Source organism: Gymnoscopelus braueri, assembly GCF_963280865.1.
Source record: "Gymnoscopelus braueri genome assembly, chromosome: 22".
Classification (NCBI taxonomy): Eukaryota; Metazoa; Chordata; class Actinopteri; order Myctophiformes; family Myctophidae; genus Gymnoscopelus; species Gymnoscopelus braueri.
The window spans coordinates 8,335,836-8,356,377 of record NC_137624.1 but is presented as its reverse complement, the minus strand read 5'-3'; the positions used below and the strand labels follow the sequence as shown (position 1 = coordinate 8,356,377).

The 20,542-nt window shown below is 42.5% G+C and overlaps 1 protein-coding gene across 1 annotated transcript in view; it reads left to right on the top strand.

Moving 5' to 3' along the window:
* The window catches only part of adamts6 (ADAM metallopeptidase with thrombospondin type 1 motif, 6), a 120,480-nt gene that overhangs the window by 96,378 nt on the left and 3,560 nt on the right, over positions 1-20,542 (top strand). The window contains exons 21-24 of the mRNA XM_080419522.1: positions 3,485-3,614; positions 10,436-10,640; positions 11,240-11,416; positions 16,464-16,620. Of these exons, the coding sequence (XP_080275648.1) occupies positions 3,485-3,614; positions 10,436-10,640; positions 11,240-11,416; positions 16,464-16,620 (669 nt within the window). The remainder of the gene's footprint in view (positions 1-3,484; positions 3,615-10,435; positions 10,641-11,239; positions 11,417-16,463; positions 16,621-20,542) is intronic.

Genomic DNA, 20,542 nt, shown 5'->3' with positions numbered 1-20,542 from the left:
GCCGTTTTCCCCCCAACCTTTTCTGAATCAGGGCAAGAGTTGTTCCGATACACACAGAAAACTAAAGGTGCCAACTGGAACCAAAACGGGTTCTTCAGAGTGATGCCGTAGAAGAACCATTTTTGGTTCCAGAGATCAAATTATTGGCTTAGGAAAAAAAAATCATTTTGGGGGTGAACTATCCCTTTAAAGCACTTTCTGCCTAAGTCACTTTTGGTATGTGACAAGCATTCTGAGATGTGTTTTTTCCAAAATAGCAGATCTACAAGCTTACAACGTGTCGCGGTGCGACGCGTTGTGTAGCTTGTAGATCTGCTATTTTCGATGAATGTCTGCCTATTAAGACATGGTTTAAGAGTTCAAAGGTTCCTCAAAGAACTTTTCTAGAGCTAGATGAGGAAAATGAAGAACCATTCACTAGATCAAATGGTTCTTTAGTAGTTGATGGTTCTTTGTGGAACCATATAGCCTTTTAAAGAACCATTTAAGAACCATTATTTTTCTGTGTGTACCAATACCAGTATCAGAAAAGCTGCCCGATACTGCCTAAAATGCCGATATCGGTATCGGTGAATATGTCAGTCAATGTCATTCCGATACCGCGTAATTTATCACACGATGATATGTAATTTTCAGTCATCACTTATTTTGTATTTTGAATGCTTCAGTTGATGTTGCACTACTGTTTTATACTCTACTACAGGGGTCTTCAACAGGGGGTCCGGGACCCCTAGGGGGTCCTCAGAGTTACTACAGAGGGTCCGCCAAATCTTTGTGTGATATGATTATTTTTTTTACCTTAGCCACTTGAACCCTAGCATCCCTTTTTCTGAGGAGAACTTTAGCCAAAAATAGCAGATCTACAAGCTCACAACGCCTAGGTATAGGTGTAGAGGGAAAAAAGGGCAGACCAAGTAAACGAAAAAAGTTGAATCTAAAACACAATTGTATACAATATGTAGTGGGGGTCCCTGCTTCATCTCTCTCTCAGCTAGGGGGTCCTTGGCCTGAAAACTTTGAAGACCCCTGCTCTACTATGTACATTGACCACTGAACACAGTTTAGTTCAGTGGCCAGATGGCTGGGTTCCGTGCATTTGATCAATCGATTGTGTTCCGGCTCGGATCAGTGGAAACTAACATATTTATCGGTATCGCGATTCTTGAAGGTTTCAGAGAAACCAATTAGCGTTGGCATTTCTTTTAAGCTTTAATCTGGTTAGGTCATTCGAAAGATAAGAAGCTCTTCTGAGGTCTACTGCCATGTGGGCTTTGTGGCTTCAGCCATTTTAATAAATTCAATATGTATATTTTTGCATACTTTGGCCCCCGGTGCGATAAAGATGGTGTAATTCCTATGAATGAGTAGCCGTGCATATCTTCTGGTTTAGGTCACAGAGTGGTATGGTCAACGAACGTTCCAGAAAGCCGTGTGTCTCCTACAAAGTCAAAGATATTCTTAAGTCTGAAAACCACAGCGAAAATGTTGACCATGGCCTTAAGAATGGCTAAAACCAAACCTTTGAGCCCTGAAAGCAACGGGTTTCGTGTAACAATAAATAGTGTTTCTCCCCCAAGTTGTCAAGCGTGGCCCCTGGACGCGTTTGTAATATTTTGTAAAAAAAAAAAAAAACATGTCTGAATAAGCATGTGGGTTTTGTGAGGAAGCATATTCTATAACAGTGTGCTACCATTCCTAAATGGACAAAGCATGCACAGCCGCCCTGACTTCCCTTTCAACCTGGTGTCCCTATTTTGGGCATGTCATTATAGTATAATTATTATAATGATATCATTTTCAGACTTTTTTCTTTTTTTTTTGCATTTATTTTCCAAATAAAACATTGAAATCGTCTCGGGTGGAAACCTCATGTGTCCAAAACTGTTACTTTTCAGGATTTAAATTCAAAAATGACAAAAGTAGCAGATCTACAAGCTCGAAACGTGTCGCTTCGCGCCGTGTTTCGAGCTTGTAGATCTGCTACTTTTGAAGCTTTTGTGTGACGCTGTAGTATGATCAAGTAGGGTGTTAATTTATTGAAAAAAACACACAATAAGTTAAAATGTGGAGATAAGAGGTTTCTGCCCGAAATAGGGCTAAAGTGGGGCAACCCGCCAAACGGACGGTTAGGGCGTACGGTATAGCACACAGTCCCTGGTTCGATTCCCGGCTGGCCGGAACCATTTGCTGTTCTCATCTACTCTCTCTCTCTCTGTGTGTTCCCTGTCCCTCTCTACACTGTAACTATCAATAAAGGCTGAAAGACATTCCAAACAATAACTTACATACCGTAGGGCTGCTAAAGAAAGTGGTCAACATGCATTTGTGGGAAGTCATTTAAATGTGTTTTTGTGTCTGCCATAATGTGCTATGAATCATATAGGTTTTTTTCTTTTATATTATTATTATACGCAGACTAAAAATAGATGAGATATACAGCAGATAAGATCATCAAGCTGCTAAAGTATTTAATATAAAACATCCTCTGACGTGCTGATTGTTTTACCCCATGCTGAGCACTATTCCTATAAACTATGTTTCACTCCTAGCACAGATGTGTTTTTTACACCAACACAACCACACACACACACACACACACACACACACACACACACACACACACACACACACACACACACACACACACACACACACACACACACACACACACACACACACACACGCGTGCGGGCGTCCATATCTTATTACGTCTGCCAGACCAGTCTGGTGTGGGACATATCCCATGTGGTTCCAGACAGACCCTTTCTGAGATGGTATAGAGAACACACACCCGCGCGCGTGCGTGCGCAAGCGTACGTACGCACGCATGCACGCGCTGATATGCTATTCCTCGGTCTCGCCATCATAAGCAAAAGTTAAGAGCCTCTGTAAAAGGTATTTGCCAAGATATCCAGCATAAAGAATAAGGAATTTACATGTGTGGATTTTTCCCGGAGAGTGAAAAGCGATACCATCTCTCTACTACTCCAGCAAACCTACTTGACATAAGGACCCAGCTCAGATATATTACTCAAGAGTGTTTAACCCGTTCAGACCGGGAACGCATGTGTCTCATTTTTTTATTTGAGCTAAAAAAAAAGCTCATTTTGAGCTCATAGCTCAAAATGTGTGCAAATCTTTGAATATATGTATTATTTCAAAGCAAACGTTTTTAACTCAAATCTTTGCTTCTTTTGGGATGGGTGTCTGCGGCCAAATACATATCATTTTGGGGGTCCTTGACATGAACAATTTTGAGAACCACTGATGTAGCAACATCTTCTAAACAGGATTTTAGAAGACATTTTGTAGAATCGGCCTCAGGTCTTAATGGGTTAACGCGAAGATCTTCTGGTCCCCCGGTGGATTGATCGCTTCTTGCTTTTTCTTCTGCGGTTGCGTGTGGGTGTGCGTGGCTGTGGCGGCGGTGTGTGTGTGTGTGTGTGTGTGTGTGTGTGTGTGTGTGCGCGCTTGTCTCCCCCAGGCTCCCAGAAGCAGGAAGTGGTGTGTAAAAGGCTGGACGATAACTCGGTGGTCCAGAACAGCTACTGTGACCCAGACGGCAAACCCCCTGAGAACCAGAGAGCCTGCAACACGGAGCCTTGTCCCCCAGAGTACGTATAGCGCTCTTATATATACCTTTGAACTGGCTTGATACTGGCACAGTACAATCCTCAGTGTTGTTCACTCCCAAGAGATTATGAATGGAACCCGATTGACCCTTGCTGTCGGGGGCAGAAACCGCTCATCTCCGTATTCTAACTTTTAGTGTTTTTTTCCCCCAGTAAATTACGCCCTACTGGATCATATGACAGCGTCACACAAAAGCATCAAAAGTAGCAGATCTACAAGCGACACGTTTCGCGCTTGACGATCTGCTAAGTTGGCTGTTTTTGGATTTGAATCCTGAAACTTAACAGTTTTGGACATATGAGGTTTCCGTCCGTGGGGGGAAATAGCAGCCATTGGTCCCCAGTTCAAATATGATTATGTTGGGAGGTTACGGCCTGAAAAGGTTGAGGACAATTGCTCTACAGCAACGATTGCTATCAGAACAACAACAACAAAAAATCCTTTATTGCACATTTAAATTCACACTAAGGATATTACTGTGTGACTGAATGAGATTCTACACAGTTTTGTTTGACCTTGAGTCAAAGAATTTAATACTACTAATATTTCTGACATTTGGCATTCCAAGCGCCTAATGTTTAAACCATGCTCATGCACATGAAGAGTGTGCGTGCGCCACTTTCCACGCAGGTTTCCCAATTTGTAAAAATCCCCAGGAATGTGCGTACAGTACCGGTACATTTCTCTTGGCACGTTCTTCCACGCGTCCTTTTTAGTCAGTCAGTGTGATGTTGTGAGCCGGCAGAAAAGGATAATGTCAAACTAGAAGTGTTTATTAAAGGGGTAGCTCACCCAAAAAAAATACTTATTTTCAATCAATTACACACCCCATGAAGCCTTGAATTCATGGAGATTTTTGTTGTTTTTGTCACATTCAAATATTCAATAATTTGATGACCGGCGGAGTCTCCGGCAGGAGACTCAAAGAGTCTCCTACTGTGTCTACTACTGACCGAGGATGAGCGATGACCCGGGCATCAAATTATTGGCTTATAGGAATGCGACTATATAAAAATCTCCATGTAAGAGAATTTTTGGGGGGGAAAATAAAATAGGGTCTAAGTTCCTCATTTTGCCAGGGAACTCCCTCAGAAACCCTGGGGGGGGGGGGGGGGGTGGCAGCTAAATGTGTTTATACAGCATTACAATATTTGTAACCACTTTATCCATTTATACGTTGGCTATTCAAAATAGCAGATGTACAGGCTCACAGCTTGCACATCTACAAGCTCTAAGTACATCTACAAGCTCAAGCTCACAGCTTGTACATCTGCTAATTTTGAGAAAAAAATCTTCTGGTGGTCAATGGCACAATTCTTTATTATTTTTTTCGAAAAATAAATAAATTAATAGCACATTTAACAACAACAAATTTGTAACAACAGCATAATATTGGGTTGGCATGTGCAGGTGAGATTTAGAAAACCCTGTTGGGTTTATGAAGTTAATATCACCTCACTTAACAACAAAAAGACAACAAAGTAATAAAAAACAAACATAAATGATTTGGCAACATAAATAATACAACAATAGCTACACAGTATGAATGAAATAGAAATATTAGAAGAAAAGGGTGTAAGTGCAAGTGTGTGTGGGTGTAAGAAAATCTGCAATTACCATTTACCATTGTTGGAATTAACAGGCCGGAATATTAGGCTCGCGCTCATGCACACAGCTCATGCACACAAGTTCCGGATTTTTGAGATTTATCAGGGGAAAACACTGGAAACATTTGGGTGTCCAAATGCATAAAACTCTCCTACACAGAGTTTTATACATTTGGCCATAAGATCTTAACACTATTGCTTGATTTTGTGAACGTGAAATCTCAAAGCTGTGTTTGAGATTCCATCATGGCATTGCATTTTTATTTTGTCATCATTACAGGCAGAGTAAGTGTCAAATTATAACTCACAGCTCGAGAAAGAAACATCTTCCAGAAAACTGAGTAAGACTGCTGATATTAATTTGCCTTCAAGGAGCCCTAGCTGTAAAGAAAATGCAACAAATAAAATGCCAATGATTTACAGCTTTCATATGTTAACAATTTTCAGTGTTTGTTTTATGCCAAAAGCGAAAGCTCTGAAAATTACCACCTGCATTTAATTGTACTGGCTAGTTTACTTTATGAACCCTTGAGGGATAATATACAAGTACTGTGTACTCATAGTGGATACGTATGTGTTTACTGTGACTTAAAGTAACGGAGACCAAGGTCTCTGTTACTTGGACATTTGTATGGACAGTAGGAATGGGCATATTTATTTTCACAGCATAGTTGCACATACAGTAGGAATCCTTTTACAAGATCTTAGATTAAAAGACGACTTCACCCCTTTTCAACCTATCTTCATATAAATGGTCCTCACTAATGTTCATTATAATATGCCACCATTTCTGTATACTCACTTTGTGTCTCAGAGGAGGGCTGTGGCCAGTTTAGAAACCTGCCTGCCTACCAGTGACATCATCGGTAGGCAGGTTTGGTCATTTCAGATTTTAAGCCAAAAAAAATGTCGTTAATGCAAGAGCAAAGTCTTCTGTTTATATACTCTTGCATTAATAAAAAAGTAAATACATTAAAAAGGTTAAAATGTACTAGTTTATTGTTGTTTTTGGAGTTGTTGGTAAATATAGTGAATTGTAATTTGTTTGGCCATAAGCTGAACTCTATCATATTAGCAGCACAGGTTGTTAATAGTAAAGAAGGAAATATTTGCTCAACTCACTTGTCATGTCTTCTACAGCAGTGGTTCAAGGGGGGTCCCCTAATTATTTTGGAGGGTCCCCAGATGATTAGCTTAATGTGCAACACTGTTGCCAACAGTAAACAGACCAACATACAGTATAAGTGTATACATGGTATCTGCACATTTCTAAAGTTACAATTTAATGACTTTTAAGACCTTTTTAATACCAAATTGTGAAAATAGCCGATGTACAAGCTCTTGTAGTTTGGCTATTTTCACAATATTCATCTGTCAAAGTAAATGTAATGCCTAACCCAAGTGCTTGTCACAATGGGGGGTCCCCAACTCAAATATGATTATTTTAGGGGGTCGCGGCCTGACAAGTTTGGGAAACCCTTGTGCTACGGTGTTCCAGCAAAAGAGGTCCCAAGGGGGCCGGGCACCTTTTCTTCAGGTTCCGGAGCAGTACAAAATGGAAGGGGTGTTCAGGAATGTGAATTGACTTGTCTTGACTTACTTGACTTATGCCCTTTGCTCCTCCAGGGTGCATAGGCCGTTGACAAATGTCCTCCATTTCACTTGTTTTTTTTGCGGTTCTTTCGAGATCTCCCCAGTTGAGCCCACTCTCTGACATCTCTGCCTCGACACTTCTTCTCCAGCTGTTCCTGGGGCGACCTCGTTTCCTTTTCCCGTGGGGGTTCCATTTCAGGGCTTGTCGGGTGATGTTTTTCTGAGGGTGTGGCCAGTCCAACTCCACTTTCTCTGTCGGATTTGTAAGTCAATGGGATCCTGACTGGGATCCTTGGAATGGTGAAAGTAGGCATCCCTGCTTGACGCCCGAATTGACTTGAGGGGGGGGGGGGGGGTTATGGGGTCATGTTATGTTTAGTAGTTGATGTTATTTTGGGGTGGGTAATTTGGCAGCTACTGTAGTTTTGTACTATATATACTTACTGTGGTGATGGTTTTATGTGCATATGCATTTATCTATGTACTGTATGTATAGATGAAATGTCTCTACCGGTATGTGGTAGATTCTATGTGGTTGGGAATTACCCCCAGTGAATGGTATCATCAAGGCAATTACCTGCAGCAGGGGCCTATAAAAGGCAGCCAGTTAGTTTGAATCAGGTTGTTGACCAACTTGGATGTCATTGTGCTGTAGTCTTGTCAACACAACCGCTGATGGTGAAGTTGAATGCCCTGCCTCAAGTCTTCTCAATGTGATAAGTCCAGCCGTTGTACCGGCCAATCCTGCACTTGTACACCCGGTGGATACTGTATGTATGGATATGTACGCGTTTATGGTAACAGTGGCTGTTCGTTGCTGTCGGGTGGAATCCTCATACCGTATGTCCAAATTCAAAAATAACAAAAATAGCCGATCTACAAGTGTGTTTTGAGCTTGTAGTAGACCGGCTATTCTTGCTACTTTTGTGTGACTTTTGTGTGACGAAGTAGTTTGACGAAGTATGGCGTTTATACGAACAAATATAAAAAGTCAAAATATGGAGATGATAGGTTTCTGTCCGACAGCAACGCGATATGTGTTCACAGTAACAGGGATATGTGTTCACAGTAACAGGGATATGTGTTCACAGTAACAGGGATATGTGTTCACAGTAACAGGGATGTGTATGCGATTGCAGTGACTTTGCCCGTTTTCTGTTGCTGAGAGAATGGTCAGGTAGAGTTCAGAGGTCATGTCTGAAATGGTAAATTGGAGGAATTAACCACTTAAACCCTACTTAGTTTACCGGAATCCCCCAGGGCTCTGTACTAGGTCGGCTAGTATTTCCCTCTACACCAGATATCTTTGCCTGAAAATCGCTACTACTACTATCCCCAGAATAGGGATACTATTAGGATTCGAGTGGTTAAATGCTTTTAGATAATTTAGAGATTTGAGAGTTGTATGTGTGTGTGTGTGTGTGTGTGTGTGTGTGTGTGTGTGTGTGTGTGTGTGTGTGTGTGTGTGTGTGTGTGTGTGTGTGTGTGTGTGTGTGTGTGTGTGTGTGTGTGTGTGTGTGTGTGTGTGTGTGTGTGTGTGTGTATGTGTGTGAGTGAACATCAGATGTACAGCAGTGGTTCTGAAAGTGGACCCCCAGGGGTCCTTGAGGGGGTTCCATGGGGTCCCCAGCTAAATGACTTGATATAACATCAAAACAAGGTTAACCACTTTAACCCTATATAGCCTACAGTACAGTGAGCGCATTGACTATTTGAAAATAGCTGATCTCTAAGGTAATTTGAACAATACAAATCTTTTATATGGGGGGGGGGGTCTCTGGCACTAAATATTTATCAGATGGGGGTTCGTGGCCAAATGCATATTCATTTGTGGGTCCTCGACATGAAATTGCGAAGGCGCTAGCCTATAAACGCCCAAGTTGAAAATATGTCAGCTCTCAGCAAGCAGATAAAAAAACGCCACGCGGTGAAAGTGCGAGCGCAAAAACAGACGTTCCAAAAGTTTCCAAAAACGCGCCGCTCCCGTTGAAAACAATACAAAAAAAGGCGGGGGGGGGGGGGGGAGTATTGGTATTGGTGGACAAGGCCCCATACTGTACAACAGGGGTCTTCAACGTTTTTCAGGCCATGGACCCCTTAGCTGAGACAGATAACAGTATTAAACCCTTTACTTGGTCCCTACGGTGACGGTCACTAAATATCTTCACCGAAAATAGCTGATCTGCAAGCTCACAACACGCCATGAGTCTGTAGATCTGATATTTTCGGTGAATGTCCCCCCCCCCCCACCATAATAAGGATGCTAGGGTTTAAGTGGTTTAACCTCTTGAGCTTGTAGATCTGCTATTTTCGTTGAATGTTTGGAAAACGATTTTTTAACACAAATCTTCTGTGGTGGCACAAAACAGATGGTGGTTTGGGGGTTCACGGCCAAATACATATCAATTTGGGGGTTTCCTTGACATGAAAATGTTTGAGAACCACTGCCACCCCGAGGGGTCCCGGAGGACCCCCTGTTGAAGACCCATTCTGTACAGTACGCATGGTTATTTTTCTGTATGCGACAACGGCGCGCAACTGAAGTGTAAAAAGTCTTTAGGCTTTAGAATTGCGGCGAGCATCAGGAATGTGAGCTCACTGCAGTCTGGGGGAAACACTGTATCAAAGAAACCATGTAAACAAAACCAGTTTAGAATTTTACGGGCTCAAGTCATGATGAAAGCCAACATAGCTGTTGGAACACATCATTGATTGTGTATACATTCCATCTCATGATGGGAGGTGGATTGCTTGCTGCAGTGTTAAGGGACTGAGAAGAACAAGAATACTAACAGGGGTTTTTATAAGACTGTTGATTTGGATTGTTAAAAAATAATACTATTCCCTCTAAAGCCCCTAGCCTACACAGACTGGGGCGTTAGTGTTGTGAACTTGTAGAGATGCTATTTTTGCACACAAAGAAATGTTACAAAGATTTAACAGGAACGTCAAGGTTTATGTGGTTAACGCAAATTTCTAATTAAATTGTGATATTATCAAACTATAAATATCAAAGATTTAATGAGAGAAAACACATGCCCCCACCGGACATAAAGATGAATGAGGCATGGACCCCCCCAGCAAATCGAACCCTGGATCACGTGGTCATGGCAGGGTTGATATTGACACTGTCGGGCAGAAACCTCTTATATTTTTTTCATAAATTAACGCCCTACTTGATCATATTACAGCATCACAAAAAAGTATAAAAAGTAGCAGATCCACAGTTTGCCGATTTTGTTCAAGGTTTTTTTATTTTATATTTTCACATACAGGTCTATAACAAAGGGCATACAAAAACAGTGAATGTATGTTACCCCTCCCACCCCCCCAAAGTTCCCGCTCCGAAAGAGCCACAACCCTGGTATCTCATTGTACCATTAAAACAAAGGACAATACAAACAAATAAGACACAATTGCAATGAAAAATGAAAACAAGTCAAAAAAAAAAAGTATACACAGTAGAATATATATATTATTAAAGAAAAATTTAAAATGATCAAAAAGTAATGTTGAGCGTGTGACCACTCTACAAAAAAAGGTCGTTTTTTGGGGGGGGACACTCCTGTATCAAAAACAAATGTTTCCCCTGTGTTGCACAGGTGGTTCATCGGGGACTGGTCGGAGTGCGGAAAGACCTGCGACGGAGGGATGAGGACGAGGACGGTGCTGTGCATCCGGAAGATCGGCCCGGCCGAGGAGGAGACACTGGAGGACAGCCACTGTCTGACTCACAGGCCCATCGAACGAGAGGCCTGTAACAACCAGTCCTGTCCGCCCCAGTGGATCACCCTCGACTGGTCAGAGGTATAAGAACACTGGGGTGGAAGAAGTACTCCGATATTTTACTTAAGTAAAAAGTAGCAATACCCACAATGTAGAAATACTCTTGTTACGAGTAAAAGGCATGTGTTCAAAATGTTACTCGAGTAAAAGTACAAAAGTATTGGCATCAAAATATACTTAAAGTACAAAAAGTTGAAGTACTAAAGTGTTTGAAAATATCAGATCTACAAGCTCACAACGCGTCACAATGCGACGCGCTGTGAGCTTGTAGATCAGCTATTTTCAAATAGCCGAGGTATAAAACAGGGCTAAAAGTGGTTCATGTATGTTCTATAATGTAATCATTTATATCTGCAAAGTAACTAGCAACTAAAGTTTTCATATAATTGTAGTGAAAGTGAAAGTACTGAAAAATACCTCAAAATTGCACTTAACTCATTCACTGCCAGATTTATTTCTGGCTGTGTTTGCCCACTGCCAGCAATTTTTTTTTAATTTTTTTTACTTTCAACAGGTCACAAAAAATGTATATTCATTACTTATACATATTCATTCATCACTTGAGTAAATGTACTTAGTTACTTTACACCACTGGTCTCTACTTTGTCTCCAATCCACAGTGCACGCCTAAATGTGGCCCTGGCTTCAAGCATCGCATCGTCCTGTGTAAGAGCAGTGACCTGACCAAGACCTTCCCTCCGGTGCACTGTCCCAGCCACAACAAACCGCCTGTGAGGATCCGCTGTAGTCTGGGACGCTGTCCACCGCCCCGCTGGATCCCCGGCGAATGGGGACAGGTAAGGATTTAGCACCGTTACTGTCCTCCCTTTATCTCTCGACACGGTGGTTCCCCAAACTTTTTTTTATAGCTCAAGACCCAAAAGAGAAATTAGACGGGAACAAGTGAAACTAGTGAAAATATCAGATCTACAAGCACGCAGTGACTAGTGAATATAGCGTGTTGTGAGCTTTCACTACTTCACAAACGTTTTTGTTTTGTTTTTTGAATGGGATTCCTTTGATTATTTTTTTACTATAAAAAAATAGTAATAGTTACTTTGAAAAATGTTAGAATGTATTTATTTTGTAATCTTTTGAAAAAAATATCAGATTACAAGCATGACGTTGCTGTCGGGCAGATGTTTTAACTTTTTGTCTTTTTTGGTAAATTAATGCCCTACTTTCTTTTTTGTGATTTGTAAAAAAAAATATTACTCACGACCCATAAAAATGGGTCCGTGACCCGAAAATGGACCCCAACCCATTATTTGGGAAACACTGCCCCACCCACTGTTTGGTCAGGATTTTTTTCCCCCTCTTTTTTTGGGGGGGGGGGGGGGGCTGAGGTCACGGTAAGGTTTCAGTGATGTGGTCAGTCAGGAAGTTTGCTGAGTGTTGCCGAGGTCGGAGGTCAAAGGTTAGGGGTCAGGCATGCAGTCTCGGTCATGGTCTGCTTTCATAATGAGAGACAGAGGAATGCTGGCACACTGACGCAGCAAAAAGGGAGGGAATGTCCACATCGAGGTTTTTAGACGCAAAACATTTTCTGTTTCTATTCTGTTTCTAAGACTTTTTGTCTTTCTTCGTACGCGTTTAGCTGGTGCGATCTGATCGGGATACCTCATCTTTTAGGTTTGTCTAACGGGAGCATTATTTTCATAATGGCCTTATCTGTCACACATACAGTAACCTTGAATAAACTTGTCATAATCGTTTCCATGTCGATATCTTTTCAAACATTTTCAAAAAGCAGATTTACAAGCTCGAAACGCGTGACGCGTTTAGAGCTTGTAGATAGTAGCTATTTCCACTATTCATGTATTTTTTTGTTTTTTTTAAGTATAAAGTTATTAAATGATGTAAGTTATTTGTCATGTTATCTGCCCATTGGTTTACGAAGCCCAAAAGCAAACAGAACCTTAAATTTGTATTCATAATGTTCCAATGTTCAACGACAGAAACACAATTAAACCGTTCATCGCAATTATTTGAGCGACAATTAATCAAGTCAAGTCAAGTAAAAATTCATAATGGCGACGGCCTTAGTCGTACTTCAATCACTGCTCATGATGACCATATTAATGGTCAGGAACAAAGCATGGCGTGATGACCTCAGTGCTGGTTATCAAAGAGCAGGCTCTTCGCCGCGCCCTGTCAAGGTTAAAGCTTAATTTATATTTTGTCGCGCGGCCGCTCCCCCGAAAATATACGATCTTCAACTTTCACCTCGTCAGTTGAAAGATTGGTTCTTTTTGGTTGAGCGAGATGAACGTTCAACAAAGTCTAACCTGCTTTCACAGAGCCCTTGGCCTCATGCGGCGCTTTCTCGTGCACATATGGAGAGCTGTCTGGAAGGCTCATTTATTATACTTGACTGTTTGACCGTGTCATGCAACAGAAATTACATAATTCCAGCTGGGGAGAAAAAAAAGTGCCTGCGTGAGTCGCCTCGTTTTAGTTGAAAATGCATGATTTGTGATGCTATCCCAACCTTTTTAGCTCAAGACCCAAAAGAGAAATGAGATGTTTGCCCTGGGACCCAAACTAGTGAAAATAGCTGATCTAGAAGCTCACAACGAAAAATGTTGGAATTGTTTTTAATTGATGAAAAGTTGTGACTTTTTAAAATCTTTAAATCTTCTGATTTAACCCACTGTTTGGGAAACAGTTCTATAGAGGCTAAGCATAGGCTCATATATATGACTCATTCAAACAAAATCCATACTGACAACTTATATCCTTTTTATACTGTTTGTTCAACTTGAAGATTGACGAGAAACTGTTGCCATTGAATGACTAAACGCAATATGGTGGTCAACAGAAAATATGAAAGCCTAACTCACCCTTTTTGTCTCAAACCAGAATTCTTTTAATATGGCATCATAATAATTTTAACCACTTTAATCATAATATGCTTTGGCTATTCAAAAATAGCAGACGCACAAGCTCATAGCACGTCACTTCGTGCCGCGCAATGAGCTTGTAGATCTGCTATTGTTGAATAATCTTGAACATTTTTACAAAGGAGAAACCACACCAAAGGTACTGACGTTACCAAGAAAAAACAAATGCAGCCTAAACAAAAGAAAAATAACACAGGCTACATTACGGTATACACATTTTGGTTTCTACAGACCCCTACAACCCTCGATCGACCCCTACAATAGCCGATCTACAAGCTAACAACGCGTCGCGGTTGTGACCTTGTAGATCGGCTATTTTCAGCGCCGGACACCGTTTGCATGACGAAGTCTAAACCAGGCTTAAACTCTCACACTCTCTCTCTCTCTCTCACCGTAATTCTAACGTTCACACTCTCCGCCCCTCTCTCTCTCTCTCTCGTTTCTCTTCGCTCGGCTCTCGGAGAGCGCCAGAGAGGGGAGATTGTTGCGGCAGCAGCAGCTTTGCGAAGTCCCCCGGTCTCCCGGGCCAAAAGGTCACTAGTTCAAATCCCACTTAAAGACTCGCCATTGACGTACGCCATCTGTCATGGGCCGGCAGCAGGCCCTAATAAAGACCCTCTAATTGGGAAGGGATGACATGCAGGGCTCGCGATGATCTGAAGGGTGAGGCTTTAGGCTCATTGAAGGTGACGGTAAAGCCCCGCTAGCCGGTCAAATGATGGGGGCGGCCATGTGTTGATGGCTGGGCTCATGTCACATACTTACACACACACACACACACACACACACACACACACACACACTCATTCATGTTCATACGCAGGGCTATTTGGCAGGTGTGGTGGATCTTAGTACCTCCACAAAAAGAGCGAATCAGGACAAAGGACCTTGTCACCTTTGATTCCCTGGCACCAATGTCAGAATACAGCGACACTGCGATACTGTTTTTCATTCATGGCTATAGTTTATCAATAATAATTGTTAAAAGAAATGTTTGGATGTGAGGAGATCATAGTGTGGAGAAAAGAAATAACCTATCGTCTGCTTTGTGTTTTTCCTGCGAAATGTTGACGTTGACATCAAATTACATCAAACGTGTGGGTTTTGCGTCACCAGGTGTAAGGAATGTACGCCAGATTACAGCAACTGTGCTTTGCATGGATACCCAATTCATACAGTACTGTACGTGGCTGTGGAGTGTGGATCTGCAATGAGAAATAAGGCTCAAACTGATTATTTTTAATTGTTTGGTAAAGCCTGCGCTTATGTGCAATACTGGAGTAGCAGACAGCCACAGCTCAAATGAGAACTATTGCCCACGGCCTCATAATTACACACAATGTGATTTATGCTAGTCTGCTGTAGCCCTTTATATCTTCTCTGTCGGGTGGAAACCTCATATGTCCAAAACGGTTGCTTTTCAGGATTCAAATTCAAAAATATCAAAAGTACCAGATCTGCAAGCTCGAAACGCGTTTCGTGCTTGCGGATCTGCTACTTTTGATGCTTTCGTGTGACGCTGTTGTACGATCAAGTGGGCACTTGATCATACTACTTGAAAAAAGTTAGAATACGGAGATAAGAGGTTTCTGCCCGACAGCGACGATATATTAGTGTAGCTCAACTGCTAGTCAGGCTGTCATTAAAGAATTACACTGGAATTTCAGAGGCTAAACTGGGGCAAGGTTTTTCTTTTTTTTTTGTTGCTTACATCACAGTGCAGTGAGCTTTGTCCCATTCATAGAGCACTGACCTGCTAATGCTACTGACTCGTACTTAAGCATGCCATCTTCCTTCATTCCCCTCACGATGCCTTTCAAATGGCCAGTTAAGCAGGATAAAAGGTCTCCCTCGGAGAGTTTAATCAGTTCAGGAAGAGAGGGGAGGGAAAGGTGACTGTGTCTTTCTAGGCTGCCTGTGGCTCCGTGGCTCTCCTGTCCCCCCCTGGTGACTGGCTGATTGGGTCAAGCAATGCAGTGTATGACTACTCAGAATAATAGAGCCCAACCGATTGCAGATTTTTGATACCGATAACGATACGTTGTTTTTTTTTGGAGAGTCCTACAGAACGCTTTGACCGATATTTCTGTAAGGGAAAAAAGAAAAAACGATCTTGAAATCTATTTGAAAAGACCTAGCTTTGATTCACGTTTAGATTTCAGAAATGCCACTTCTAAGCAAACAAATAAATACAAATTAAGACATTTTATTACACTTGAGCCTGATTTTAAAAAACGTCTATTTTCGTTCTTATTTACCGATTATCTGACAAAGGTCAGTCATTTAAAACAATTCTTAGGCTCTGTCCACGCAGCTCTCATTGACTCCAATGCATTCCATTGAACGGCCGGCTCCAGTTTGAGTCCCAGTTTCCTTCTTTACATGGTGGGAACCAGGAAGATGCCCAACTTCCTGGTTCTGCCTACAGAAATACTCCATCCCTGGACCACTCTATGGCTTCTAGGGGCCTCTGGCTACATGTCTATAATGATGTTGCTTTTATATGTGCTGTAATGCATTGTTTCTCAAAGGAACCCCCCACCCCCAGGGGTCCTTAGGGGGGTACCAGGGGGTCCCCAGCACAATGTGTTAATATAGCGTCACAATCATTTTAACCACTTTAATCCTAATATACTTTGGCTATTCAAAAATCTTGAAAATGTGTGCAAATCTTTGAATATGTATATTTTTTTAAGCAAATGTTTTTGTTACTCAAATCTTTGCTTCCGGGGGTCCCTGCCGGGGGTCCGCAGCCAAATACACATTATTTAGGGGGTCCTTGACATCAGAGTTTGAGAACCACTGCTGTAACGGCTTGTGTGTGTGTGTGTGTGTGTGTGTGTGTGTGTGTGTGTGTGTGTGTGTGTGTGTGTGTGTGTGTGTGTGTGTGTGTGTGTGTGTGTGCGCGTGCGTGTGCGTGCGTGTGTGTCTTGTGTCACAGTGTTCGGCGCAGTGCGGCCTGGGCCAGCAGATGAGAACGGTGCAGTGTCTCTCTTACACGGGTCAGCCATCCAACGAGTGTGCCGAGTCCCTGCGGCCCACCACCATGCAGCAGTGTGAGAGCAAGTGTGATGCCACGCCTATCTCCAACGGCGACGGTAAGATAGCTATATACAGTACACGCATGTTCCTGTACACACACACACACACACACACACACACGGAAACGCCTGTCTGAACCTGCCCTCACATTTTAACACTTTGCTTTACATGGCTGGGTGACAAGTTGTCGATTTATGGTTTTCATCACTTTTATGAAGAAACGTGTTGCTGTCTCCAGATCTAGATGTTGCCAGGACGGGGTCATCCCTATGTTCCTCATGTTCTATGTTCCCCGGGTTCTATGTTCCCCACTTATCTTAGGGTTAGGGGTTACAGTAGGTTTAGGTTTAGGGTTAGGTAAGCGGGGAACATAGAACCCGGGGAACATAGAACCTGTGGGATGGGGAATACCTACGCATTGCACTGTATGTGCATTTGTTCAACAACCACATGAACCCTAGTAGCGTCCCTATTCTGGACATGACATAACGTAACAGGCAAACATTTGGCAAAAGACTGGCGAATATTCTGCGAAAATAGCCGATCTAGCATGTAGGCTATTTGATGATTTGGTGTAGAGGTTAAATAGGAGGGGGACCGAGTATAGACCCCTGGGGGAACCCCCGGTTAACAAAGTTCATTGTCTATTTCGGGTGTAAACCTCATATGTCCAAAACTGTTATTTTTCAGGATTCTAATAAAAACAACAACAGCAAAAGTAGCAGATCTACAAGCTCAAAACGCGCCGCGTTTCGAGCTTGTAGATCTGCTACTTTTGATGCTTTTGTGCGACGCTGTAGTATGAACAAGTAGGGCGTTAATTTACGAAAAAACACAAAAAGTTAAAACATGGAGATAAGAGGTTTCTGGCCGACAACAGCGATACATAGGGTTTAAGTGGTAAAAAAAAAAAGAAACACGCAAAGACGCAATTCTCTCTATCTTCATCTGCGCTCTTCTAACTATGACCTAAACACGGCTCTGGATGACACACTCCCCACAGCCGCTGCCAGCGACATTAATCTTTCCAGCGAAAAGGCTGGCGTCGGGTCAAAGCGAAAAGCTAGCCTCGGCCCTCCATATACGCTTACACATGATGGATGGCCGTTCAGACGCGCAGAGAAAGGAGAAGGCTCCGTTCGATTAGGACCTGAATGGAAAACGTGAGCAGAAGCGTTTACAGGGCCGGCTAATGGGATTAGCTGTAGGCTAATTGTTCCTTTACGGACGAGGCAGTGAGGCAACGTCTCGTTGCATTTGGCTCTGCCGAGGCTGGGGCTGCAGCCTAATAAGGGAAGACACTCCAATCGTGATAAGACATTTCAGAGCGGTGTGTGGGTGTGCGTGTGTGTTCGTGTGTGTGTGTGTGTGTGTGTGTGTGTGTGTGTGTGTGTGTGTGCGTGCGTGCGTGTGTGCGTGCGTGCGTGCGTGCGCGTACGTGTGTGTGTGTGTGTGTGTGTGTGTGTGTGTGTGTGTGTTAGTGTGTGTGTGTTAGTGTGTGTGCATCCTAGGGATGTGGCAGGCAGCCCAGGCAGTGGATGAGGCCAGAATGTGCCTCAGTCTTTTTGCTCTCTTCTTGTCTCCAAGTATAGTTGCAGAGTAAGAACAACTTGTAGAGGCCTTTAGGGAGGTTATCCTCACTACCTTGTATAGAGCAGTGCTTCTCAAACCTTTTCATGTCAGGGACCCCCAAATTGACCAATATTTTGTGCCAGGAACACAGGAATGGTGTTAAAATGTTTCAATAATATTATTGGAAAATAGCAGAAGCTATTTTCAAATTGCCGATGTACAGGGCAGGGGTCTTCAACATATATATAAGAATTATGTTACAGATTCAAAATTTTCATAGATTTCATAGATAGCTTCATAGACTTGTTTGACAGCACTGTCATGTTTGATTCATGTTAAAAATAGCCGATCTACAAGCTCACAACGCCTCGCAGCTTGTGAGCTTATAGATCTGCTATTTTCGGCTAAAGTTCTCCTCAGAATAAGGATGCTAGGGTTCAAGTGGTTAAAGTAAAAGAAATATCCTTTCTCACAAAGATTTGGTGGCCCCCCCTGTAGTAACTCTGAGAAGACCCCTGATATAGGGGTTAAACTGGTCTAGGATACTATATTAACTCATTTTGCTGACCTCCTGGAACCCCCTCCAGGACCCCTGGGGGTCCCTGGACTCCACTTTGAGAACCACTGGTATTATAGACGGTCGCTATAAAAAAAGAGGGTAAAAAAAACAAGGAAATACTGAATATACCTTAGCTACGGGATTATTTGGTGTTTAGGAAGACTCCTGTCTGAGGCTATTTAGAAAATGATTTCACTCTCTGTTGTAATGCGTGGTGTTGGCGGCAGTACTGAGGGCTCCAGCTTTGCATCATTGCATTCCTGCAGTCTGTCTCTCACTGGAGGATTTCTGATTGATTATCCCTGGTTTTGAGGGCACCGCACGGTGAAATCCTGAGTGTTTCATTTAACTCTGCGAGTGTCCAAATGCAACCAAATGGATCCGTAAGAGACTGGCATAGTTTTCTTTTTTATATATTTTTTTATCCCACGATTTTGTAACCATTTTTTTCACCCAGTGCCAATTGCCTAAGCTGTAATCCTGGGCGCTACTCTCCCTCTGTCAGCCTGGGGAGAGCCCCGAATTTAGCTCAAGCTTCCTTCAATGCATGAGGAGTGAGCAGGCCGCTTCCTATCACCTGACGGACGGGGGGGGGGGGGGAGTTTGCCCGCTTGGACGTAGCGCGTGGAACGAACACGTTATTCCAACCAGTTCCTTACCCCTCCATCAGGCGCCCCGGTTTACCAGGGGGAGGCAGTATAGAGACTAGGATTACTGCATGTTTTTTGACAGGGTACCTACCCTAGTGGAGAACATGCAAACTCCACACTGAAAGGCCCTTTCCAGAGACTGATTTTCGGTTTGTGTGAAATGTCTTTAAAAGCAGGCGACCTGTTTTTGCACCATTTGCACATCGTACTGAAGTACACAGTATTGTAGTACTCTGTGCTATAGAAGTATGCAGTACTGCTGCTGTACGTAGCCACAATATACATGTACAGTATACACTGGGATTGACCGATTAATCAATGTGTGTGTGCACACACATTTCACAACAATAATACCCAATAGGTTCTCGGGTAAATCCTCCTTCACCATCACTTTCACCATTTGCACATCGTACTGAAGTACACAGTATTGTAGTACTCTGTGCTATAGAAGTATGCAGTACTGCTGCTGTACGTAGCCACAATATACATGTACAGTATACACTGGGATTGACCGATTAATCAATGTGTGTGTGCACACACATTTCACAACAATAATACCCAATAGGTTCTCGGGTAAATCCTCCTTCAGGAGATGTATTGTTGTCAGTCATGTCCAAAATCGGAATGTTTTACAATACTGTATAGTCACAATTCAAATAATAATGATAGTTTTACTAAGGGATTGGTTGTCATAATTACAATATGATTGATTGATTGATTGAATACTTTATTAACATGCTTATTAACAGTACAGGTAGTACAGTCAAAGTTTATGCTATGTTCTGTTCAAAGATATTATATTAAGCCTGATTGTATTTTATGGTCATCCATTCCTTTAGGTTAGTTTTGAGTTTGTGTAGGGAGTCAACATCTTTAATGGCTTTTGGCATTCCACCTTTTGGTGGTAGATTTTCCACCATGTTTGAGCCAAATTTTGGAGGAACGAGGTCAAATGAGCTCCATCTCGTGCTCCATGGGCATCACTCACTCTCCAGATCTGGAGAAGTATAGTTTGACGGGTAACTGGGGACTGTTCCTCTGAATATCTTAAAGACCAGAGCCATTGAGAGATGTTGCACTCTAGAGCCAACTCTGGGTTGGCTCTACCTTGAGCCAACCCAGACTAGCAAAGTGGGATTAGGTGAGTCCTGTGTGTGAGGCCTTAGTAGTTGTCTTATTAGTTTGTTGTGAGAGGTC